The 26,748-nt window shown below is 37.1% G+C and overlaps 2 protein-coding genes across 4 annotated transcripts in view; one reads left to right on the forward strand and one right to left on the reverse strand.

Annotated features, from left to right (window-relative positions):
* The window catches only part of LOC139983226 (uncharacterized), a 102,912-nt gene extending 81,398 nt beyond the window's left edge, over window positions 1–21,514 (forward strand). For 2 of the 3 annotated variants that reach the window (XM_071996632.1, XM_071996631.1), the window contains 2 exons: window positions 20,167–20,183; window positions 20,825–21,514. In XM_071996632.1, coding sequence (XP_071852733.1) covers window positions 20,167–20,183; window positions 20,825–20,915 — 108 coding nt within the window. In that variant the 3' untranslated portion in view covers window positions 20,916–21,514. The remainder of the gene's footprint in view (window positions 1–20,166; window positions 20,184–20,824) is intronic. The other variant, XM_071996633.1, reaches the window with a different exon arrangement.
* On the reverse strand, window positions 12,030–14,420 carry LOC139983728 (zinc transporter ZIP4-like). The gene is made up of 4 exons (XM_071997460.1): window positions 14,339–14,420; window positions 13,196–13,363; window positions 12,667–12,854; window positions 12,030–12,348 (listed from the first exon to the last, which is right to left on the reverse strand). The coding sequence occupies exons 1-4, from the start codon at window positions 14,418–14,420 to the stop codon at window positions 12,211–12,213; spliced, it is 576 nt and encodes a 191-aa protein (XP_071853561.1). The 3' UTR covers window positions 12,030–12,210.
* Window positions 21,515–26,748: the final 5,234 nt, after the last annotated feature.

A 26,748-nucleotide genomic window follows, 5' to 3' on the forward strand; every position in this document is an offset into this window, starting at 1 on the left:
TTATGTCACGTCATCACCGTGTCATTTCATACTGTTGTTTTGTCATATGGTTTTTGCATACGTTTTGTTTGCTTTTATAGCTTGTCCAAAAGGAAGGTGGGGTGCGAACTGTGTACTGCATTGTCCCTCCGAGGAGCCTGATTGCAGTCGATTTTTCGGTCCATCCACCAACCTACGATCTAATGGATGCAGTTAAAATGGACTGTTTCCATTTCATTCATTTGTTCAACGGAAATGTTTTGTTTTTTTCTAACTGGTGGAGGGTTGCACTGATAGTAAACCATAAGTAATAAGATAAAAGAATTCTAATACACTCCTGAAAAATGCTATTTAAAAAAAAAAAAAAATACCCACAGGCCCAAAATGGACCCCCAATTAGGGCCAGAAGTGAGATTTCTTAAGTTTGAGGGCGCTGTTCGTAAAACGTACGACCCGCTTGACTTTTTTTTTTGCACTTTTCCCGTACAACTACCACTGGACAAGGATCCTATGGAAATTAAAGCTCAAACATGCCTCTGCTTGTGAATATAGAGCACACTCAAAGTAGGGCCAGAAAAGACCCCTATCTCATTTTCTGCCATTTTAATTACTTGTTACGAAAAATTGAGACCGTAAATTTTCCTCAAAATTAGCTAAATTCAAAGACTGGCCACATGTCTTCCACAATATCTGCAATATCAGACATAAAATACTTTACATTTATGCAAAAAATGCCTCCAAACTTGACACAAATTAAGGGTGCTTAAAATGCAATCTGGATTTGGTTGCTAGGCGGGGCCGTATCCTAGCAACGAAATATTTTTAATTGTTTTTGTTGCCCAATTTCATCCTTTGAGACATATGGCAAGACACCATATCAATTTCAGGCGATTCTGAGAGGGTCGACGTGGAATCGACCCAAAAATCTGTTGATTTGGCATGGATTGACCCATGTACTTTTAACACTCGAGTATACTAATATGGACGTAAGTCTGTTATTTTATATTGCTACATGTCGAACACATGTACTTTAAACACGCGAGTATACTAACATCGACGTAAGTCTGTTATTATATATTACTACATGTCGAACACATGCACTTTAACACTCGAGTACTAACATGGACGTAAGTCTGTTATTATATATATTATTACTACATGTCAAACACATGTACTTTTAACACTCGAGTACCTATTTTTTTTTTTTTTTACTCATTTCACAAGAGCGGGACACTTTTTTGCCCACTATTTTCAGTTTCATTTTGTTTTAAAAACACAAACAGCGCAACTTTAAGTTACAAAGATGCGTTCGTGCTTGTTTGAAAAGGAAATTTTAAGTTACAAAGATGCGTTCGGGCCTATAAATGAGCAAAAAGGGTGCTTCTATTCATCGTTGGAAAAGGAAATGTTTTGATATTTTCACTGTGCCTTACCGCAGCTCCTCCAGCCCCTATAGTTTTTCCTATCACTCAACCAAGATAACTAGCTCAGATAGGCATATTCACTTCAGCGCAATTTAGCTTCAAATAATTCAATTTTATTAAAAAGCAGATGTCCAATAATATAATTTCAAGAACAAAACATAACAAACACACATGTCCTCCTAATGGGAGGGCTAGCCAATATATATTGGCTTGCCCTGCCATTAGGAGGACATAACCAAAATCAACAAATCTGCAGTATATGCGATAATTCCATATCATGTTGATCAACACTAAAACAAACATGTAATGACATATATTTTGTTGGTTTTAATGTCATATTTCGGAAGTTATGTCACGTCATCACCGTGTCATTTCATACTGTTGTTTTGTCATATGGTTTTTGCATACGTTTTGTTTGCTTTTATAGCTTGTCCAAAAGGAAGGTGGGGTGCGAACTGTGTACTGCATTGTCCCTCCGAGGAGCCTGATTGCAGTCGATTTTTCGGTCCATCCACCAACCTACGATCTAATGGATGCAGTTAAAATGGACTGTTTCCATTTCATTCATTTGTTCAACGGAAATGTTTTGTTTTTTTCTAACTGGTGGAGGGTTGCACTGATAGTAAACCATAAGTAATAAGATAAAAGAATTCTAATACACTCCTGAAAAATGCTATTTAAAAAAAAAAAAAAATACCCACAGGCCCAAAATGGACCCCCAATTAGGGCCAGAAGTGAGATTTCTTAAGTTTGAGGGCGCTGTTCGTAAAACGTACGACCCGCTTGACTTTTTTTTTTGCACTTTTCCCGTACAACTACCACTGGACAAGGATCCTATGGAAATTAAAGCTCAAACATGCCTCTGCTTGTGAATATAGAGCACACTCAAAGTAGGGCCAGAAAAGACCCCTATCTCATTTTCTGCCATTTTAATTACTTGTTACGAAAAATTGAGACCGTAAATTTTCCTCAAAATTAGCTAAATTCAAAGACTGGCCACATGTCTTCCACAATATCTGCAATATCAGACATAAAATACTTTACATTTATGCAAAAAATGCCTCCAAACTTGACACAAATTAAGGGTGCTTAAAATGCAATCTGGATTTGGTTGCTAGGCGGGGCCGTATCCTAGCAACGAAATATTTTTAATTTTTTTTGTTGCCCAATTTCATCCTTTGAGACATATGGCAAGACACCATATCAATTTCAGGCGATTCTGAGAGGGTCGACGTGGAATCGACCCAAAAATCTGTTGATTTGGCATGGATTGACCCATGTACTTTTAACACTCGAGTATACTAACATGGACGTAAGTCTGTTATTTTATATTGCTACATGTCGAACACGTACTTTAAACACGCGAGTATACTAACATCGACGTAAGTCTGTTATTATATATTACTACATGTCGAACACATGCACTTTAACACTCGAGTACTAACATGGACGTAAGTCTGTTATTATATATATTATTACTACATGTCAAACACATGTACTTTTAACACTCGAGTACCTATTTATTTATTTTTTTTACTCATTTCACAAGAGCGGGACACTTTTTTGCCCACTATTTTCAGTTTCATTTTGTTTTAAAAACACAAACAGCGCAACTTTAAGTTACAAAGATGCGTTCGTGCTTGTTTGAAAAGGAAATTTTAAGTTACAAAGATGCGTTCGGGCCTATAAATGAGCAAAAAGGGTGCTTCTATTCATCGTTGGAAAAGGAAATGTTTTGATATTTTCACTGTGCCTTACCGCAGCTCCTCCAGCCCCTATAGTTTTTCCTATCACTCAACCAAGATAACTAGCTCAGATAGGCATATTCACTTCAGCGCAATTTAGCTTCAAATAATTCAATTTTATTAAAAAGCAGATGTCCAATAATATAATTTCAAGAACAAAACATAACAAACACACATGTCCTCCTAATGGGAGGGCTAGCCAATATATATTGGCTTGCCCTGCCATTAGGAGGACATAACCAAAATCAACAAATCTGCAGTATATGCGATAATTCCATATCATGTTGATCAACACTAAAACAAACATGTAATGACATATATTTTGTTGGTTTTAATGTCATATTTCGGAAGTTATGTCACGTCATCACCGTGTCATTTCATACTGTTGTTTTGTCATATGGTTTTTGCATACGTTTTGTTTGCTTTTATAGCTTGTCCAAAAGGAAGGTGGGGTGCGAACTGTGTACTGCATTGTCCCTCCGAGGAGCCTGATTGCAGTCGATTTTTCGGTCCATCCACCAACCTACGATCTAATGGATGCAGTTAAAATGGACTGTTTCCATTTCATTCATTTGTTCAACGGAAATGTTTTGTTTTTTTCTAACTGGTGGAGGGTTGCACTGATAGTAAACCATAAGTAATAAGATAAAAGAATTCTAATACACTCCTGAAAAATGCTATTTAAAAAAAAAAAAAAATACCCACAGGCCCAAAATGGACCCCCAATTAGGGCCAGAAGTGAGATTTCTTAAGTTTGAGGGCGCTGTTCGTAAAACGTACGACCCGCTTGACTTTTTTTTTTGCACTTTTCCCGTACAACTACCACTGGACAAGGATCCTATGGAAATTAAAGCTCAAACATGCCTCTGCTTGTGAATATAGAGCACACTCAAAGTAGGGCCAGAAAAGACCCCTATCTCATTTTCTGCCATTTTAATTACTTGTTACGAAAAATTGAGACCGTAAATTTTCCTCAAAATTAGCTAAATTCAAAGACTGGCCACATGTCTTCCACAATATCTGCAATATCAGACATAAAATACTTTACATTTATGCAAAAAATGCCTCCAAACTTGACACAAATTAAGGGTGCTTAAAATGCAATCTGGATTTGGTTGCTAGGCGGGGCCGTATCCTAGCAACGAAATATTTTTAATTGTTTTTGTTGCCCAATTTCATCCTTTGAGACATATGGCAAGACACCATATCAATTTCAGGCGATTCTGAGAGGGTCGACGTGGAATCGACCCAAAAATCTGTTGATTTGGCATGGATTGACCCATGTACTTTTAACACTCGAGTATACTAACATGGACGTAAGTCTGTTATTTTATATTGCTACATGTCGAACACATGTACTTTAAACACGCGAGTATACTAACATCGACGTAAGTCTGTTATTATATATTACTACATGTCGAACACATGCATTTTAACACTCGAGTACTAACATGGACGTAAGTCTGTTATTATATATAACTACATGTCGAACACATGTACTTAGTACTCGAGTATACTAACATGGACGTAAGTCTGTTATTATATATATTATTACTACATGTCAAACACATGTACTTTTAACACTCGAGTACGTATTTAATTTTTTTTTTTACTCATTTCACAAGAGCGGGACACTTTTTTGCCCACTATTTTCAGTTTCATTTTGTTTTAAAAACACAAACAGCGCAATTTTAAGTTACAAAGATGCGTTCGTGCTTGTTTGAAAAGGAAATTTTAAGTTACAAAGATGCGTTCGGGCCTATAAATGAGCAAAAAGGGTGCTTCTATTCATCGTTGGAAAAGGAAATGTTTTGATTTTTTCACTGTGCCTTACCGCAGCTCCTCCAGCCTCTATAGTTTTTCCTATCACTCAACCAAGATAACTAGCTCAGATAGGCATATTCACTGCAGCGCAATTTAGCTTCAAATAATTCAATTTTATTAAAAAGCAGATGTCCAAATAATATAATTTCAAGAACAAAACATAACAAACACACATGTCCTCCTAATGGGAGGGCTAGCCAATATGTATTGGCTAGCCCTCCCATTAGGAGGACATAACCAAATCAACAAATTTGCGGTATATGCGATAATTCCATATCATGTTGATCAACATAGTTCAGCTAAAACAAACATGTTAATTACATAGGAACCTATATTTTGTTGGTTTTAATGTCATATTTCGGAAGTTATATCACGTCATCACCGTGTCATTTCATACTGTTGTTTTGTCATATGGTTTTTGCATACGTTTTGTTTGCTTTTATAGCTTGTCCAAAAGGAAGGTGGGGTGCGAACTGTGTACTGCATTGTCCCTCCGAGGAGCCTGATTGCAGTCGATTTTTCGGTCCATCCACCAACCTACGATCTAATGGATGCAGTTAAAATGGACTGTTTCCATTTCATTCATTTGTTCATTTTTTTTAACTGGTGGAGGTTTGTACTGAAAGTAAACCATAAGTAATAAGATAAAAGAATTCTAAGTCAATTTAACTAATTCGATTCTTCGTCTTTGGCGCGCACAAGATTTCAAATGCGCGCGGGTTGATAATGAAATACGCTTGAATTTTTGGTGTGAGGTTAATTAAAGAAGGGAGTGTACACCGAAGTTGTACCCTAATTCTTCTACGACTGAAATATAAAAAATCTCCACAAAGACTAAACCATTTTCCTTCGACTAGTGGTAGAGGTGTGAGGCATGTCCCCCTCCCCTCCCCCTCCCTGCTCATGCCATTTTTCTTTGCACTGTAAGGTAGGATAAAACCATTAACAAGTGGGCGACGACGAAAATGATAGTAAACAGAGATTCATCGCTTAGTACTGCAACACGCAGGAATACAGTTAAACCATCTTCTTTGTCCGCAGTTTTAATTAGCCTTATTATTCTACTTGTTAATCTAATTTGAACTATAACGTTGATTAGTCAAAGTAGTTACCACTTAACATATATTGGGATTGCTCTTATTTACCAGAGTGATATCGAAAATGTAACATAAACTAAATAATAATTTCAAGGGCGTAGGAACCGGGGGGCTGGGGGCGCCAGCCCCCCCCCCAGTAAAAAATATGGGGGCGGAAGTATCTTTCCGCCCCCCCCCGCTCCGCAAGTCAGAAAACCCCTTTTTCATTTCCAAATAAGAAAAAAAAACTCATTTGAAGCACCAAATTGCATCTAAGGCCAGGTGAAAATGCAAAATTCTTTACAAAATGGAGTGGGTGTTGAAGTGTGCTATATTGCACCAAATTGCATCTGAGGCCATCTGGAAATGCAAAAAAAGACACCCCCTCCCCTTAGACCCCTCCCCCAGGCCGGCCATCAATCTTCAGCCCCCCCCCCCCGACTCAAAAGTACCTTCCTACGCCACTGAATAATTTAATATTAATTCAAATATTTTCGGACATCTGGTGTAACATTTCGTATGTTTTATTACACCCCACCCCCCCCCTTCACCCCCACTCATGATACCCACCTTCTTACACCCATCCCTCCCTCGGAACTGCCGATATCTTTTGGTACCTGATTTTGAAGAATAACGTAGGCAACTGACCTTATTAAATTAGCAGTACGAGAAGTATGTTAATATTATGTCCCTGGTGTTTAATAGTTTTAGATGTGTTTGATATATAGCCATACCGTGTTATAGCTGTAATAATAAATGAAATGTTTGGTGGCTGGCATTCATTTTATGTAACTATTTGTGACAAATGAATAAATTTCAGATACGTAACAAGAATCATAGCATAATACCACAACAGTTGTTTGCGTGTGCTCTTCTGCATGCACCATTACAGGGTCCTGTGTATGTGCGTTTGTTTTGTATTCTGACCGAGGACTTGAACAAAAGAATTTCATATCCTCGGTTGTGATTTCTAAAGAATCACCACGTCCTCGGAACAATTCTATTGAATGGGGTATTGTTAAGGTTAGGGTACGTGGATTTGAACAATGGAAAATACAATGGGGTCCTCGGTCTGAATGTAATACAAACATGTGTGTGTGTATGTGAACCTTGTTTCGTCCTCTGACTGACCACTTGAACAGATGAATTACAAGTCCTCAGATATCTTGTCAAAAGAATCACCACGTCCTCAGCTGAATTCTCGTTATTGTTAAAGGTTAGGATATTTTGATTTGAACAATGGAAAAACAACAATGAGGTCCTCATGTTGGGTGTGTGTGTATTAACACATTAACGTTATTAACTATATTATTCATTAGTTAACCACTTCAGTATTCTTTTCTAAACTACCTCAAACTGGTTCTATCTAGAAAAATGTTTCGAAACAATGTCGTTTTACAAGTTTTTAGCTTTTAAGATATACATACCAGTTAGTATGTATGTTAAAGAAGTGTATAGACGCATAAGCCAGTTTTGTGACTGTTAACGAGGCACTTTGCAAGGAAAATATCGGCGTTTCAAATTAATTGACCTGGGCGGGGTCGGGCGTGGCGGGGGGCAGGGCAGGAGTTGGGCGGGGGATGGCGACATGCATGGTGCAGTTATCATCATTATGCATGTCCGTTGAAGAGGATGTAAACGACTACTGGTTGTTTAAACGGGAGGGTTAAAAGTGATTTGAAGGCAATTTAAAAAATCGTTTTGAAACAGGAAGATTCTACAAACCGGCACATGTATTTGGAAATACTTTGCATCTCATCTCTTCTATATCATGGTCCTAAATGGTCACGGTGGTAATTGCTATCAGCGATACCGCATGGTGACAAGCACATACCACTTGAAACCATCTTGATATATTATCATATGTGCTTCTATGACTTCGCACGTGTTTGGTGCTATGTGTGGATCAGTATAGTATCTGACCAAGGGGAATCGACATAGATCAATGTGAATCGGTATTTGTCAATTTTTACAGATATATGTCAATTTTAATCGGTATATTTCAAATTTTATTCGGTATGTTTGAATGTAAATTGGTATATGTCAATTTAAATTGGTATATGCCAATGTAAATCGGTATATGCCAATTTAAGTCGAGGTATTCCAGTTTATTTGGACAAATGTCAATTTCGATCGTTATACCAAATTAAATCGCTATGTACCAGAGTAGATCATATCAATGTGTTTTGTCGTTCCATCCCGTTCGCGCATTTTTTTTCCCAGGACGAACGTGGGCATCGGCCAATCAAATCCCTGGATTCCAAACATGTGACGCTTTTTCAAAAAACATGTTCTGAATCTTTTTTCCTAGTTTTGACCCCAGATTATGAACGACAATCCTGCAATTTCATAGAAACTGTATCCTTAACCCACTTTCTATACCCTAACTCTGATTTCAAACGAATTTGTAAATTCCTGAAAAACCTAAAACCCACGTTCGTCCTGGGAAAAAAAAAACGCATCCCGTGCAATAGAAAACTGTACAGACATGAACTTTTGAGCGCTCCTTTGATGTCGCACATGACTGATACTACTTTATACATGGATTTTCATATACATCCAAGTGTACAGTACTGATAAGAGGGGGGGGGGACAATTTAACAATGACAATTGTACAAAGGGACCTGGATGGATATCCAGGTCATGTTTTTTTCTACAGTGAACAATAAAGTTGAACCTTTGACCGCGCGGTGTTTAACCAAAACTGTCTGGATTGCCATAACATATGGCTGACTGAATACGTCATAATGTAAACTAGCCAATGATATTATTTCTTTAAATTTCTAACACTCCCACATAGGGACCTAACCCAATTACAAACCTTTGCAATAAAAACGCCCCAAAAAATGACTATTCATAGCACGCGCGTCTCGCCTTGAATACCCGTGCACAGTGCATATGAATACACACATACATACGCACCCGTACAAGCCCCGCCCATTCAACCAATTGGGATATAGATTGAGGCAATATATGCATTATTCATTGCGTTGGCTGGGCTATTGACAGCTGTGAAATTGACAGTGGAAATGGATGGGGTTGATTGGGTGGATGGGGTGGGATTGGTGGATATAATTACACTTTGGTAGGTTGCTGAACGTTCCTGAGGCGTACCATAGTGTTACATAATAATATGGGGCGCACTTACCATTTTGGGTGTGGCAGTCAAAAGAGGAATACGCTATTTCAACGATTGTTTGTGTGTTAATCTGTGTGTGGTCAACAACTGTTTTTTTTTCACGAACACTCTGTGAACATTATAACAAATGGAGTTCAAGTTTGGTCGGCGTATATGACTGGGGGTTGTCATGCTCTCACCGCTCCCCTCCCCCTCCGATTAATGACGTCAATTTCAGAAGTCAACTTCCCATCTGCCTGGTCTACAAATTGGTAACATTTGTGTACTGCGCCCCGTTTGACCCGCATCCGGAACCACGCCATTTTGGGTTCGGGTTTCGGGTTAAATTAGTTAATTATTTATCATAAGGGAAGGGCATACATTTTGAGAGTTCAATGCAAAATGCTTGTCCTGTTGAAGTTTAGCGTATGTACTATTGGGCAATACCTAACTCTATTACCTAACAATATTTTACCAGCGATGTGTTTGTCTCTTTATGTAATCGGTGACGGTAAATGAAAATGCTTCTAAAGGAGCTGAGAATAAGGTTCTTCAATGCGTGCAAAGTTGTTTATACCTCGTATAGTGATATATGGAAGCTGAATAAAACCCCGGCATGCTGCTTTAATGCTTCAGATCTTGTATGTGTGTGCAACTTCGAATATTGCGACCTTATTAAAACATGAAACTTAATTGTTGGCCTGTATCCCAGAAGAAATGGATTTCGAAGAATACGAAATGCTCCGCCGACCCACCTACCTCCACCCCCCCCCCCCCTCCTCCGGCTATAACCTTCAGAGACAAGAACATGTCTTATACGGATATTATTTGCAAGGGTGAGGAAATTGGGTGTTCTTTAAGCAGAGTCAACCATACATGAATAATGCTTCCCTTAAAAGAGCTTTCAATATGTTCGAATTTGAAACTGACAACGATTTACACGTTCCTTTGTGACACTTTAAGTTGAATAAATACAAAGGTGAAGATTAGCTTATCATGCGGTTTTTTTTTTCACCTCTTTCATTTTATATTTATTGAACTTTTAGTTCATAAGCTTTGCACAAACAAACGGAAAATGCATAGTTTCTCAAAATAATAAAGCTATACAAACATAAATTCGAAAACTCAGGAATCATAACAACATAAAATATTGTTTTTAATCTATGTATACGGTACGTAGGCCTACACATGCAGGTCTTTCATTACATAGTAAGCCAAATCTAGCCTACTTTACAATCTGGCGTGAAACGCGTAGAATAAATGTATAGCTTTCTTTCTATCCATATGGATTATTTGATTCGTAGTAATGGTCAGACTAATAACCAGCAAATGAATCTATTAACAGCTGAATGGCTGATGATGGGTAGAGATATTAAGATGTTATTGTATATTCTTCGTTAATAATGTATGTTTTATGTTAGTATGAAGCTGTTCGAAAGAGAAAGGATGGTAACACGTTTAATGATAAACACTCGACCAGTTGATACAAAGTATTAAAGGGTGTGAAGACTCGCGCAAAAAGAAACGTCTACTGCCGGTAAACTGACCTAGCTTCGAATGAGGTATAACAGAAGTGTTAGGCACCATCATCAATCTCAGAAAATACACACACGCAGCTTGCTACCATCGGTAATTAGACACTAGTGTACAGTCAGTACATACAACTGCGGTCAATACCCACAGTATAGTGTATAAACAATACAACGATGGACATATCAAGTCTAGCTAAAGATAAATAGGTATCACGTTTCATTACTGTACTGTCTGCATTTTGTAGCGACACGAAAAAAAACGTCAACGGAAAGTTTACTTTTTTTCAGATGGCCTCACGCGATTTGGGGCGAGTCTTCCATCATGGTTTACAAAGACTTTCTGCATTTTCTGCATCTTTAGCACAAAACAACATACTCGTAGCATTTTGTATCGCGAAGATGTGTGTTTGTTTTTTAGATTTTGTGATATTTTGTAAATGTATCTGGCAACAACAGAATGATGTTATCAGGGCTCCCCAACTGAAAATGTATTTTCTTTTCTTTTCTTTTCCGCTGTAATATAGAGCAAAACATTAGTTCTTACCAAAAAAAGGCATTATACTGGAATTTCTTAAAAAGACAGAGAACGTTGGAAGCACATTAAATATTTGAGATGCATCAGGATCAAGTGTATAGCTTAAATCGACCAGACGACTATAGTAGCCTTAGTAACACTTTAAAAGAACGTGTTTGCCCAGATAACATCCTAGATCTCCTACTGTACTTATCCAACTTCCTGGAGTATAGTTGAAGGTTTAGCCAGACAAAATAGCTAACATTCCATCAAACATATCTCGAGTTAGAGACAAGATATTGAGTGATTGGTGTGTTCAACTAACAGTGGTTAATATCGTTATATTTAACATAGGCCTTAATATAACAGTACGTGCTATCCGGACTTAAATTTGCAAGAGTCAAAAATGAATTATTGTTGTTGACTGTTATAGAAGCGTATAGATCAAATTTGTACATGAAAACAGTGAAACTTAATCAGGGAGAAAGAAAAGAATTCTATGCACATGCGACTCGTTAATCCGTCAAGATTGAAATCGTAATGAGTTGTAAGATCCAGAACAGTGAAAAAATTTCCAGCCTCCACCAGGATTCGAACTCGGGCCTCGCGCTTTATTTATATGCGGACACCCTAACCACTTGGCTATGGACGCTGATTGTATGTCCAGGGGTTCGAAACCGGTAAGGGAGGTCGTAATTCAACTGTATATATATATATATATATATGTTATATATATATATATATATATATATATATATATCATATATATATATATATATATATATATATATATATATATATATATATATATATATGAATATATATATATATATATGTATATATATATATCAAATTTAACCTATCACTGTTCATTTTATTAATAAAACGTGGCGTTTATTTTGTTTGCTTTAAAGACTAATCAGAAATTCACTAAATAACTAAATGAACACAAATGGACGGATCTACTTTCATCTGCAAGAAATAATTCATCCGCCTTGTTACAGTTTTACCAAAATAGCATCTTCGTACAGAGCGATAACCACGATGATGGCCATTCCGCAGAGAAAACCAATATTTATGAGACAAAACATGAGTTTGGGATTATCGCTATCTCTGAAACGAAGCAGCTGAGGAAGCTGTAATAGAAAAGAGAGAAAAAATGGTTCATATTGAGTCAAAAGTATTATATAGTTCATTTGCATTGAAGGAAAAAAAAGTTCTAGTATTCAACTGGCGGCTTCAGTATGAAAGTGGACGACTTTTCTTTAAATGTAAATGGCATTTTGTTACTTAAGATAGCACATCATTCGTTACCCCATCCCTCCCCCTTTACCTGCCCCACCCACCCATTTGTAATCCTATCCACCTTTTTGGTAAAATCAAAATGTTGCAAAATGTCGACCAAAAATTGTTGAAAGGCTGTGAAGTTATCATGATTTTTGTTATGTACGTACCATATCAGCGAGACCAATATAGAGGAATGTACCGGCAGTTACGGCGAAGATCCACTGCCTTGCCTCGAGGGTAACACCAACGATGAATCCAACCACCAAGCCAGCGACGCAGGTCAAAGCAGACACAAAGTTTAGGACTAGCGCCCACTTTAAACTGATCCCACTCTTAAGTAAAATGGCGATGTCACCTTCAGGGGGAGAAATATATACATATTCATCACAAAAGTTAGGCTACCATATAGAAACCTAGTTAGGACTTTGTATTAAACTCGGTACTTTCAGGTTATACTACAAGAGCATGCCCTTCTTTGGGAAAATACGATCGAGATTATTGTGAAATCCTGTTTCTGTGAGGTCAGTACTTCTTTATCCTACCCTTTTCTCGCATAGCTTATCATCTGGTTGATCGCCTCAATATTTGTGTCTGGTTGCTATGGCTTTAGTCAGAATGATACGGCAAAATGCAAACCTTAAAAGTCAGTCTCTCTCAAAATGAGAGAATTCAATTGAACAGAAAATGTAGCCTTACCTAACTCATGTGGAAGCTCATGGCAAAATACAGCAAGGCTAGTTGACAGACCTGGTCCAATTCCAGCCAAAAAAGCTGCCCCGATAGCCAAGCCATCACCGAAGTTATGCAAGCCATCGCCTATTATGACTATAACCGGCAACGGTCCTTTCGCTGTGAAAATGTAAATATATCAACAAATTAGGACAACATGCCTGACAGTTTATATCTATGGAACGCCAAAAGGGTCCAAAATTGAAAATGAAATATTCTGTGTATATATTAGTTTGTCAGCCACATACTTACGACAGCTGCGTGACATTATAAATGGTGTTTAGAAAGCGGCAAAATGAGTAAGAAACATGATTAATTTGACCCACCTATATATATATATATATATATATATATATATACATATATATATATACATATATATATATATATATATATATATATATATATATATATATTGTAACGCTCGGGCCGACCTCTGGCCAAGGTCGTGCGGAGCGTATGGGGAGCAGTGGCGGAGCCCTGCGGAGCGGCTCTCCGGGTTAATCCCTTGGCTTAGGTATTCCCTTTGTTACTGTAGTAATAGTAGGATTAGCCGCGCGCTGCATAGACCATTGTTTGCCGCTATGCGGATTATCCGCCATCACAAACGTTATGGTAATATTCATTACGTAACAGTATGTCGTACGATCGTAAAATTCATTCATGTGGGATGGGTGCAGATGTTTTTAGCTAATGTTCTATTAAGGGTTTAAAATGTATTTCGTTTTCGGGGGGATTATCAGACCTTAGGAAAGCTGCACTCTTTTATCAACCATTCTTAGTCAAAGAGACCCATTGCAAGTTTATGTAAATTAGATCCCGTATATAAGGATGTTTTCGAAGGAAATAGGACACACCTTAATCGAGTTCTTCAACAGCAAGGTCTATAGCGTTGTTTGGTATCTTGGCAGGTTTACGCCCTGAAGCCAATACCATTTAGAGCAGGCCTCTGAAGCTGTATTTCATCGTTTTTCTTTTACTTCTCGCCGTATTTTTCTGTTACTTCTTAGAGCATTTGAGAGCTGATTTATTTATCCTTGTTTAGGACGAAGAAGTCCATTTACGTTTATTTTAATAGTCAGTTGCGGAAATAAACCGTTTTATACTTACCTGGATTGTTTGGATAATTTCTACTTGTGTTTGACTCCACGCTATTTCGCCGACTTTGTGGCCAATCAAAATACAACACCATCGGCCAAGGATCCTAACCTGCCGGCCTAACGCTACCCAATCTCAACCCCCACCCCCAAAATCGTTACACTGGTGGCAACGGTGGGATTATCAAGACGGAATAGCTGGACCAGCTCGTAAAAAAATGGCAAGTACAAAACCTTCTGACGAACATTTTTCTGACCGTAGAAAGGTTATTTTAGAGGAAATAGAGTTCCTTAAGGAAGAATGTGAGAGGATGATTCCGCTCGTGAAAGACAGTCATTTAGGCGATGAAGTTGAGGATGCAGATGAAGACATTTCTTCTCCCTCCAGTGATAAGTACATGAAACTACCAGTCACCAAACCCCATGTGATAGATGAAGGGTTCTTGCCGAGTCAGGGTAGAAGGCACCATTCGGAGCCCACTGTCCGTGCGGAAAAACGAGACCATTCGGACTCTGTTTTCCAGCACCGGTACCGAGACCAGCCGGACTCAACCGGGACTCATCAGAAAAGGAGTGGAATTGAAAGGCAAAGACAGGTTCACACGGACTTTGCACCTTTGACAGGCAAAGGGGGCCAAGGTAATAGGTACCAGTCGGAACCTTGCACCTTTGCGGAGGATGTAGACTTCCATCGTAGTCGTATTCCCCCGTACCGGGTTCGGAACCAACCGGATTCCTCCGGGGCCTATGACACAGCTGCAGACAGGATGCATCCGGAGCGTTCGTTACTGTCAAAATACACGAAAGACCTGTCCAGCTGTTGGTAGATACAGGTGCCACAATCACTGTAATATCAGAACGGATTTTTCAGGATCTCCCACCCAGTGTGCAGGCTAAGCTTAAAAGCAAAGACAAGTTTGTTTTGATGGCAGATGGCAGTAGTAAGATCAGGGACAAGGGGACAATAGTCTTGGACGTCGAAGCTGCAAACAAGAGATTCCAGCATGAGATCCACGTAATGGACATTGAATATGAGGGTATCCTGGGTCTGGATTTCATGATCAAACATGACTGTCAACTTGACTGGAAAAGGGGGAAAATTTGCTTTGATGGAGTGAATGTAGAACTACACTCGCAGGCGATCCAAAACGCTGTATTCCGTCTCAGTGTAAAGGAGACTACAATCGTTCCCCCAGGAAGTGAATCCATTGTAGCAGCCCAACTTGTGAAAACTGGTCGTTGTCACCATTCTGTAAAGAAGGATGGCATGAGGAATGGTTACGTGTCACCATTACAGAGCTTTCATGACAGGCATGACGTGGTAGTGGCACATGTCCTCGTGGATGCATCACAGGAAGTCATGCCTCTCCGAGTCTTCAATCCGACGGAAAATGAAGTCACATTGTACAAGGACTCCCAACCAGCTACTGTAGAATTTTCCATTCAAATCCTCGACGATGACACTGCACCCGAGACACGGACGCATAAATCTGTCGGTGTTATCCACACGGATGACGCAGCTGACACTGAGAGCACCACTGCAGACCAAGGTCAGAGCTCTCTTCCAGATCACATTCAGAAACTGTTGGATGGAGCCGGATGCGATCTGTCTGATACCCAACGTTACAATATATATATATATATATACATATATATACTTTGTTTTAACTGCAAACGAACTGTCACTGCCGTCATAAATGGGGACATTACCATGGGTGCAAACAAAAAAATACTTGTTGTCTGATCACATGATGTATTTTAAAAGCAATTTCTAATCCAGTGAAAGCCAAACAGGGCAAAATAAACTGTAGGCTATCTACCTTTCTTACACATCTGTTGCATTTTCATCTTCGCTTATCCCAATTAAATCATATCAAGGGGAAGTTATAATTAAAACAAAGAGGGGGGGTGGAGGTGGAATCAAGAATCCTATTTTGATATTTTTGGGGAGAGTTGGTTGTTTGATGTTAACACTCAGTTGATAGGAGTATATTTACATTACAATTGACCTCTGGACTGTTCACACACAGTATCAGTCCATTCCAAATCCACAAGGGGTCTCAATCAGGTAAATTGCTTCCATTATTGTTCAATTGATATTCTCGTCGTATAATGTTTCAGCATCTAGTGAATGGTTTGAAGAATTATGATTATTTTAAGCTCCAGTACTACTATATAGATATGGTTGGATTGTCATCTAATCCTGGATGCATTCATCACTGTTTTCTGAAATGGGAGGGGTGGAAGGGAGGTAGTAAGTGTTCACCTTTGCAGTCATGGTGGGACATGCGTACATGTGCGTTCTCCAAACATCAATACATTTTCCCCTGGCCTCGTTTTTTTCCCTATTGTGAGCATATATGCAGTACACGGACAGTTGATGTCCTCACAGTTCCAATGAAAGGGAGTTTTTAGCAAAAGAGTTGTTACCAGGAAGCCAGTAGTATACATTTAGGGGTATAAAGGAATGTCAAGAAGACTGTAACATGTGCTACAAATGCAGATCGCACAATTCATCTGTAGAATCGAGAATTATTAGGTTTATAAATTATAGTCTTCAAAAGTAATATAAATGTTTTATGTCCGGATGTAGATGACAACACGGGCTAGTACTAAATATTGTACACCTTCAAGTTTTCATAGATACCAAACTAAAGAAAACTTTCTTTACGGTCTCTTTCAGTTTGTTTGGGTAACTGGTGTTGCAGCTACAGGAATACTGCATTTGAATTACGATACTGAACAGTGGGAGGTATTTCCTGGTAACATATGTGTTATATGAAGATATCATTTTAAATAGACTTATTTTTAAATATACTTTTTACATAGAAGAAGAACTAACATAGTCATATTCATCTCGGTTTCGTCTTAATAACACCCATCAAGTTCTTGCTAAAGTCTTCTTGCATACATATCAAGGGAAGTAATATGTGCTAATCATTTGTTGTTTGTTTATTCACACAGAGTACAGCACAAGGTCCTCTGAACGAGTCTGTATATTACATGCTTGTAAGTATATATAACTTAGTAAAATATATTTCAATCCAAAGCAAAAACGAATGTTAACAGTTGAATTCAACAACACTTGTTTCCGTTCAACGAATCTCATATTTTTCAGGAGTGGCGCAATTACGTTTTACTTCTGGGGAGGGGGAGGAGGAGGAGGTGGTTGCGCCACGGCTATTCAGAACATACATTATACAGAACAGAAATTACCTGGATGTATCAGGATAATGTTAAGAAGTATAATTAATTGCCTATTCTTTCGTATTTATAAATGAAACGGCTTAAATTGTGTGTAGAATTTATTAGCATTATATCAATATCTTATCATTAGGCCAAGTGTACACAAGTGACCACGAATGTAATGTTAGAATTACCTTGAGCCAAGAAGATTGGTGAATTACACTGAATATTCATCAGTTTATACACAGGCAATAGTGCTTTGTAGATGCGGTAATGTTTCAGGCGTAGAAGGAACGAATAAAGGATTCATTGTTTTGTGCAAATGTTACATTTCTTTTACATTTCCACTTCCGGTCGTTGCATGTCTGGTATATCAGCTGGCATGCTTGCCTCCTAATGATGCTAACTGTAGACTAAGTTAGAATTGAACAAAGGAATGGATATTTAAGATACAGGAAATTTTGGGCATTTTTAAGATAATAAGCGATTAATTCCCATAATATTAATTGTATCACCATGGTGCAATTAGGCAGTAATTGGTGTAGCATATTGTGTTAATTCTGTATCTTTAACTTAGTGACAATATTAACATGTCGGTTGTTTCACATCTTGTTTTTCAGGTAAGGACGTTTGTGGTATGTTTTTTTGTTTGCCTTGCTGTAATAACTCTCCACATTACCATGATTTCCTAGCTTATATAAATCTTCTCTACTATAAAATCTAAAATGGTGGTTGGAGGTTTATTATGAATGATTTATTACCTCTTGCAGGATTAATTATTAGTAGTATGTCACTTCAAGCCCCAAAATATAAAGTACCTTTATAAACACATATAGTTCAATTTCTGTATTAAACTTTTATGTGACTGTCGTTGGCAAATAGGTACTCTGAAATTAGCTTCTTTCACAAGAAACAAACTGTAATGAAGTAAATAAATACACAGATAAAGGTCACTTCCAATTTAAGTAGAAAATGTTTCATTTCACGTTTTCTTTCCGTGTTAGTTTTGCATGTTCTGTTTATGTGGGTGATAATATTGAACTTCACATCTTACACTTGTATCACAAAAAAAGAAGGCAAATGAAACTGGTAAATTTAGTATCCCATTATCAGTAGAAATTATGCCTGTTCTTTTCATCAGGTGAAATTATCAATTTACTCTACGTGCAGGAAAGGATTATATAGATATTGTGGTAAATTTGGTAAAATATTAAAGAAAACATTGTACTTACGAGTGAAATGTAAGGTTTTGTATGTGTATGACCCATTATATTTGGGTCGGGCAAAATATGAGGTTTTAGTGTATTAATAAATACACGCTTTACGCTCTCCCCACTTTTTCTTTCCCTAAAATCTCATTAGGTTAGGACAACTATTTACCATGATGACCCCAAAGACGGCAGGGCCTGGTGAGGTGGTTTGGTCGTGGGCTTAATTCTCCACCCGACTTTTTGGCCTGTACTGAAACCTGTATTTGACAAAACAAAGAGCGCAAATAATCTACATAAACTAAAAACAACTGAAGTCGAAGTTTTTAGATTAAATGACGTCAGTTTGAGGAAATGGTTGAAAGTTTGAGATATAGTAGTCAATATTTGCAAGGAAAAAAGTCAAAAGTTAGAGGATAGGAATATAGAATAAGGAAAAAAAAGTAGAGTTTTTGTTATGAACACTTTCGACACATTTTCTTATTCTATGGAAATAATTAAGCAAAGAGGTAACAAAGGTCGAAACGATCGACATTTTGAGATAAGAAACATAAATTCAGGTATTACAACTAAGAGACGAAAGTGGAATATATATAAACAAAAGCGAGGTTTAGTTGGTGAAGCAGTCAAAATTTCGAGATAAAATGTTGAAGTTTACCATCTGCAGTGGCCCAACGAAGCATAAAAAGTAAAATTCGTCTAGTAAAGATACCCAAAGTGACCACCGGTTGTTATTCTCCCCTCCCATCTCACTCCCCATCCTTTTGGTAGCTCCCTACGTACCTCACTGACCGTTGCTGTTTAGTTTGCCTTATACGTCACAGAGGACAATGTTCGATAAATCTTAGTAAAAGTCCCCCATTTTAAGATGGGATCCACCGTTCTTGGACTGCCGTGTAAGAGAAAGTAAATATGTTATGCATTTTAACTGGTTATTGGCTATGTGTCACATGTTCCCATGATCATCACCTGTACAAATTGCAAAACAAATGAATGTGTTACCACAATGGACTCTAAACATGGACATTATCAAGATATAAACGTACACGGGATAGGAGGAGGAGCCGACTGGGGGGTCAAGGGTATAACATATTGGGATGCCCTCATTGCCCACATTGCCCTCCCCAACCCTCCCAGCACCTTGGTTCCGCCACTACGGTCATGACTTAACAGTGTTCACAACAAGATAGTGTGGTTGCCATGGTGAATATCTTGTGATATGTTGGTAGCACGTAGTTTATAAAGTCATGAAATCGCAACAGTGTTAAAATGAAAGATAGGTGTTCTCTGAATGCAAAGTGAATGATGTAAACAACTTAATATAATAACGGGAATCAGATCACTATTCACAATTTCAATGTGTTTAACCTTGTGTTTGCTACATAAAACATGGTTACTGTCTTTTCTTCTTGTTGATTTGATATTCTTACCCATTTGTTGCTTTCAGACCGACCAAACGGAAGGGTAAGTCTAAATACTGCGATTCCATATCTGAACTGATAAACCGTGTTCTAGATTCGTAGGTAACAAAATAATATGTGTTGTAAAAACTACTACAGTTGTAATGTCATTATTTGTAACAATCAATAAGCTACAGTACTAATGTCGTCATATGTGCACAGTCAATAAGCTACAGTACTAATGTCGTTATATGTGCACAGTCAATAAGCTGCAGTACTAATGTCGTCATATGTGCACAGTCAATAAGCTACAGTACTAATGTCGTCATATGTGCACAGTCAATAAGCTACAGTACTAATGTCGTCATATGTGCACAGTCAATAAGCTACAGTACTAACGTCTTCCTTTGTGTACAATTACTGGGCTACATTACTAATGTCTTACTTTGTGTACAATCAATAAGCCACAGTACTAATGTCTCACTTTGTGTACAATCGGTAAGCTACAGCACAAATGTCGTCATTTGAGTACAATAAGTACACTGCACGACACATGCCGTCCTTTACGCACACTCACTAAGCTAATGTACAATATGTAGAGTTATTATTAATCACTGAGATAGTATACAATGATTTAATGAGTATGGAAACATGCACCTATTCTGCTTGTATTTATTCATATATTTGTATATTTCAATTAATTAGAGCAAAACTTTTGGAAGACTCGGACCATAAACAACCGCCATCCGATGTGAAAGTTTTAAATTTGAAAGGCAGTTGGACGACGTCAGTATGATGCAACTGATTCATCTCTGGTTTTAACAGACAGAAGAAAGACTAAGGAATATCAGGAACAATGCAACTTTGCTCGTAAACACACAGAGAATCTTCAATAAATTCAATACCCCATAATGAGTACAAAGAGGCTATTGTTTTTGAGAATGTTAAGGGTCATTTGAGGTCACTGGAGCTCAAAATGTGTAATCATAATAAACACAATATCTCAAGAGGGGAATCTCCAACAGATTTCATACTTTGCATATGGATGTATTATATTAAGAAGAAGGTGCCTATTATTTTCTGAGGAGGTAAAATGTTATTTTGGGTCACCAAAAGGTCAAAGTTTAAAATAAAAACTTGGTTTGAGGACCAATGTGAATCTACGCGAAAGTAACGGAGTGTATGTATAACACCGCATACAAATTGTCTGTGTTTCAATTTATAATATGCATACTACGTTTGGAACTATTTACTTAATTCTTAGCATTTTGTTCAAGATTGTTCATTACTACGTTTAGGGTTCTATTTTTTATCGTTTAGTATTGGGTGTTTATTACCATCTGTTTTATGCTTTTACAATTAATGTACTATAGTTTCTCATACTTATTCATATTTAATTATTTTCTATTTTTAATTTTGTTTTTGGTTTAAAATATTTGTTACATTAAATAATCTAGTATTTTCGTCATACCATTTCTTCTTGCAAATATAATACTCAACATTTAAATGATCATGTAATTTTCAACAGATATTCACGTCTTATCCTACTGCCAATTAACTTATATACATTAAATGTTATATTCACGTCTATGCCTTAAAAGCAATGAGTACTTGTCATGGTAATAAAATAAAGGTAGAATGATGAAGTAATAAAAAGGTGTAGTCGTTTCGTCATACCATTTACTTGCAATTATAGTATTCAAAATCTTACTGGAAATGTGGATTTAATAAAAAAAAAGAAGAAAAAAACGTCCGAATAGTTTTAATTCCCTTTGCAAATATAACATTTGACATATAGAATGAATAATAGGATGGGAGATATCCATGAAATGAACCATTCTGTATGCAAATCTGAGTAACCTCAGACCACAATGTATAACATACATAGAATCACTGAAAAGCAGAAATGGAAGTGTCTTCTTTCTCGTTGCAAACGGTTTAGAAAGGGCCGTATCGGTAAGTTTCATTTCAAGAAGAATTTACACCAAGTCTTAGGCTATGAAAAACAGATAATTGAAAGACTGAAACTTTTTAATATGCGCACAGCCATATATAAGGCAATAGAAACTGTTGTCCAAAATAAATTTCACTTCCTATAGTTCTTCTCACCCTAGTAAATAATCAATTCGGAACAAGCCAAGCAAATATGTTTGTAGAAAATATTACAAAAATAGTTTTGAACCTGTCATTATCAAAGTTATCCATAATAGTAGGAATACAAGTAACATTTAAATTAAAGTGGAGAAAATGCTCGTGTGGATATAAAATGCTGTTACCTATAAAGTTCGTTTTTTCTGTGCATAACCCCAGATCTTATGCATGGCTGTCGGTTTCAGTGACAAACCCCTTTTTTTAATCAAATTCTTAATTCTCCCATTGGCAGTACTAAATAGATTTGGCCGCTATCTAAATCAGTCGAGCGAATGTTGTCATTTGAATCCATTTCCTCTCCACACCTTTGATATGCACGACACTGTGTATCAGTTACAAAATCAACTTTTCATTCCGTACATTGAAATGAGGCTACTTTCTAAATCAGTTTAGGAAAGTAAGAGCTCATGCATGCAAACAATTCTCGTGTCTGTTACATCGGACGTTGAAATTAGTTGTTTAATGTAAGCAATAGTTTCACTTTTTATAAGAGACGTACCACAAATGCCACGATTAGCCGAAGTTAAGTGACTGTTACTTTCAGTTCACGCTTTGAAATATCATTATTGCTTGTTTTTTTCCCATGTATCTTTTTAAACACAGAAGTTTCATTTTGAAAATATAAGAACAAATGAAAATTTGACTCTCTTCATGTTATGATAAAGGGTATACTTTCACTCTTAAAATATCGCTCAACCATTTCCTATCCAGTATAACTAACCAAAGATGCTAGGATCAATCGTTTTGTCTTGATTTTTGCATACTTCTCTGTCCTTTGGGACGAGGGAGCGTTGTTCGCCACGTAGTCCGACTGGTAATTCATCAGCAGGAAGTCTCGCACTGATCCACAATCAACATACTCTTGGCATATATAGTATGTGACTAAACATTATAAAGAAAAGCAAAATTTCGATTTATCGTTTAATTAAAACGATAAACAAATACCAAATATTGTCTTCCTTTTGTAAAGATGGTCGGTTCCAGGTTTTTAAAGAAGTCTGGGTGAAGTGGGGTGAGGAGGTCATATCGTTGAAGAGAACATTACATTAAAGACTTAACAATATCAATTCTGGGGGCGTTAAAGCTTTCACTAGGTCTATAAGTACGTAAATATGTCTCTAACCAATGTTGTGTTTATACCTACTTTTCAATTCCGACTCGCAAATACCAACGACCCGAGAAAACGAATCTCGATAAGCGGTGAAAATCCGCCTCAGTTTGACGTTGCCATGGTAAAACGAGACAGTATTATACTTAATTTAAGTAGCATAGTTCTTAAACCATTCATTACGTTGTATAAATTGTCCAACATTAACTAAGCAATGCTTCATTCATTTGCAGAGACATCACCATTTCTTTGCTAGGCAGAGTAATGTGACATCTCTAATCGTGCACCTGGCTTTTTGTTCTCTGAGCTGAGTTCCCGGTCTCCGGAAGTCATGTGACGCAACCCCGTACTGAATTAGTGCTTTTTCATGTTTGTGATTCCTGCGCCACCCATGTTAGGCAAGTAGGTTTATTTTTAATTTTGTTTTTATAAAAAAAAACTAATGCATGATCGGTAAGTTCAGTGCGAAAGTTTATATAAGTAAAATCTCTTCGTACTACCTATAGTCTACAGTACATTAATGTATTGTATTGCTATAGCACGTAACATTATAATTAGAGGATTACGCCTATATAACGTTGTTGTTGTTGGTCTACTGCTAATTTTTGCAGTATTAATTGACATTGATCAATTGCGCCGTGGACTTTGCAAACATATTTTCTTACAAAAGGTATATTGTATAATAAACCTAACAGAAGTAAACTTCTCTTCATGTAGTGTGAATCACAAATTGTTACAACTGAATATCACTCAACGGTTTTTTAGCTAAGAAATGACATTACATATAGTGACACCCATGAATATCAGGAAGACATTAATGAAACATCTATTCGAAACGTTAGATAAGCAATGTTCATGATGATTGTAACAGAAGTGCGCATTTCGAATCATGAAAATATGCCCATACTTATACAAAAATACAAATTTTAAGTGTGATGTTCGACGCACCTAACATTTTCCATTTCTCCACCTGTTTTAGGATTGGGATGTTAATATGTATTGTAAACTTTGCAGCGTGCGTTATAAGGAAACGAACTCTTGAAATGTAGTTTCCAACGTTTGTTTTCTGTTGTACTAATCGAAACTTGTTTGACCTACTCTGCTTTTAAGGGATTCATGTAAAGGACAAATCACACAATTTTATTTGTTGTGGATACGGCCGTGCTAGCTCTTCAGAAAACGCAACTGAATAACAAGTCCAGGTTTATATAAATTACTTTCCCTCAATTCACCATGTTTAAGCAAAAGTGAAAGTAACAAGGAAGAAAGCATCAGAACAGTAGAGTGTCACATAATTACCCGGCAGGATAATAACTCACTAGACGCTGTGCTTACTTGACTTGAGGAAGAAGTACATTGTACAACGTAGCCAGATTTTCCTAGTGTGAAGTGTATTGCAGTTATAACTAATTAAACACCAAGTGTATATACAGCGTGTGTTAGTATATTGTAGTTATATCTAATGAACTTCTAAGTGTATATGCTGTGTGTCATAGTGTATTTTAGTTATATAACTAATTAATCTAGGGAAAATAGTGTGCGGTATAGTGTATTGTAGCTTTAACTCAATTAACCTTGAAGTGTATGTGATGTGTGCTCTAGTGTGTTGTAGTTATATCTTATGAACTACTTAGTGTATATGGTGTGTGTCATAGTTTATTGTAGTTATAACTAAGTAACCATCTAGTGTATATAGTATGCGGTATAGTGTATTGCAGCTATAACTACCTTAATCTTCAAGTGTATATGATGTGTGCTCAATTGTATTGTAGTTATAACTAAGTAACTATCAAGTGTATATGATGTATGTTTAAGTGCGTTTCAGTTATACCTAATTAGCCTTCAAGTGTATATGATGTATGTTCTTATGGATTGTAATTATAACTAACTGTGTGTTATAGTGATTTGTTGTTATAACTAAGTAACCATAGAGTATATATGGTGTGTATTATAGTGTATTGCAGAACAAAGAACGACGTTGGCACCATGACCAGGTTACCTCTGAAATCACGTTCACTTGCTTTTTCAGACGTGAAACGAATCATTCTATTTTTGTTAATTGGCAGGAATAATTCACGATGCTCGAGCACAGACATTTCCACGATCATCAATGGAATGCAATCACCGGGTCCATCGGCTCAAACAACTGAATATCCCAAAGCCATCACAGAGCGCCTGCAATATTAGAATTTATAATCCTTAATTTATTAGATCTGTGAAGGATCTAAAAGTTTAGCATCATCTTATTTTGTCGATCCTAAAGGATTAGCAAAGCACTAACGATCGTTGATGGTTTACTGAAAGAGAGAGCAGAAGCTGCTTGTGATTCAATATGGAGAGAATTTGGTTCACATTCTTATTGATTTTCTTCGTTTCTGGTTCACCTGGATCTAAAGACCCAATAGTTGTCAGACTTGTTGAAAGAGATTCTGTGATCTTGAAATGTAATGGATCTGCGACAAGAGGAAACAAATGGTTTATTGACGATCGAGTCATCTTTGCAAATGAAATAAGTTTTCATTCTTTAGCGGGAGTCAGCTTATCGAATGACTACTCATTATCAATATCAGACGTTACATTCAATCACCAAGGATTGTATAACTGTAATCGTAACTATACCCATGTTGTGAGCTACCAAGTGAAAACCGTAGGTAAGTAATGTAACAATATTTGTACTGCCATGTTTTATATATATATATATATATATATATATATATATATATATATATATATATATATATATATATATATATATATATATATATATTTATATATATATATATATATATATATATATATATGTATGTATGTATGTATGTATGTATATATATATATATATATATATATATATATATATATATATATGTCTGTATATATATATATATATATATAGAGAGAGAGAGAGAGAGAGAGAGAGAGAGAGAGAGAGGTGGAGAGAGGTGGAGAGAGGTGGAGAGAGAGAGAGAGGTGGAGAGAGTAGGTTGGCGTCTATCTTGGCGCAGAGTGCTCTATGTCCATTGGACAGAGCGGAATATATGTTGATACTAGATGAGACTAGTGGAACACTAGTAGTTGTAACTCGGAGTTTCACGCGTTATAGCGATCTTCAGACAACTGGTAGCTTCAAGTTATGCTCCATGAATATATAGGATCCTCGTCGGGGAGAGAACCACACACAACTAAGGAGCGAGCACCGAAGGAAGGCAAAAAACCCCAACAACAGAACGGACGCAAAAGAGAATACACCAACAGCCGAACACCGAAGAAAGTCTTACAAACCCACCAACAGAACAGACGCAAAAGAGAATACACCGGCAGAACAATACACCAACAACCGCATAATCCCCGGTAATCCCGACGAGGATCCTAT

The sequence above is a fragment of the Apostichopus japonicus genome, chromosome 16 (genome assembly GCF_037975245.1).
Source record: "Apostichopus japonicus isolate 1M-3 chromosome 16, ASM3797524v1, whole genome shotgun sequence".
In the NCBI taxonomy this organism is placed as follows: Eukaryota; Metazoa; Echinodermata; class Holothuroidea; order Aspidochirotida; family Stichopodidae; genus Apostichopus; species Apostichopus japonicus.

What these genes read in the sequence shown, in the direction of transcription:
- LOC139983728 (XM_071997460.1), bottom strand. Translation starts at nt 14,420, where the DNA reads ATGGTGTTGTATTTTGATTGGCCACAAAGTCGGCGAAATAGCGTGGAG. An exon ending in AAATTATCCAAACAATCCAG is followed by an intron (nt 13,364 to 14,338) that starts GTAAGTATAAAA and finishes TTTGTTGATATA; the next exon opens with TTTACATTTTCACAGCGAAA. An exon ending in TGAGCTTCCACATGAGTTAG is followed by an intron (nt 12,855 to 13,195) that starts GTAAGGCTACAT and finishes CTCCCCCTGAAG; the next exon opens with GTGACATCGCCATTTTACTT.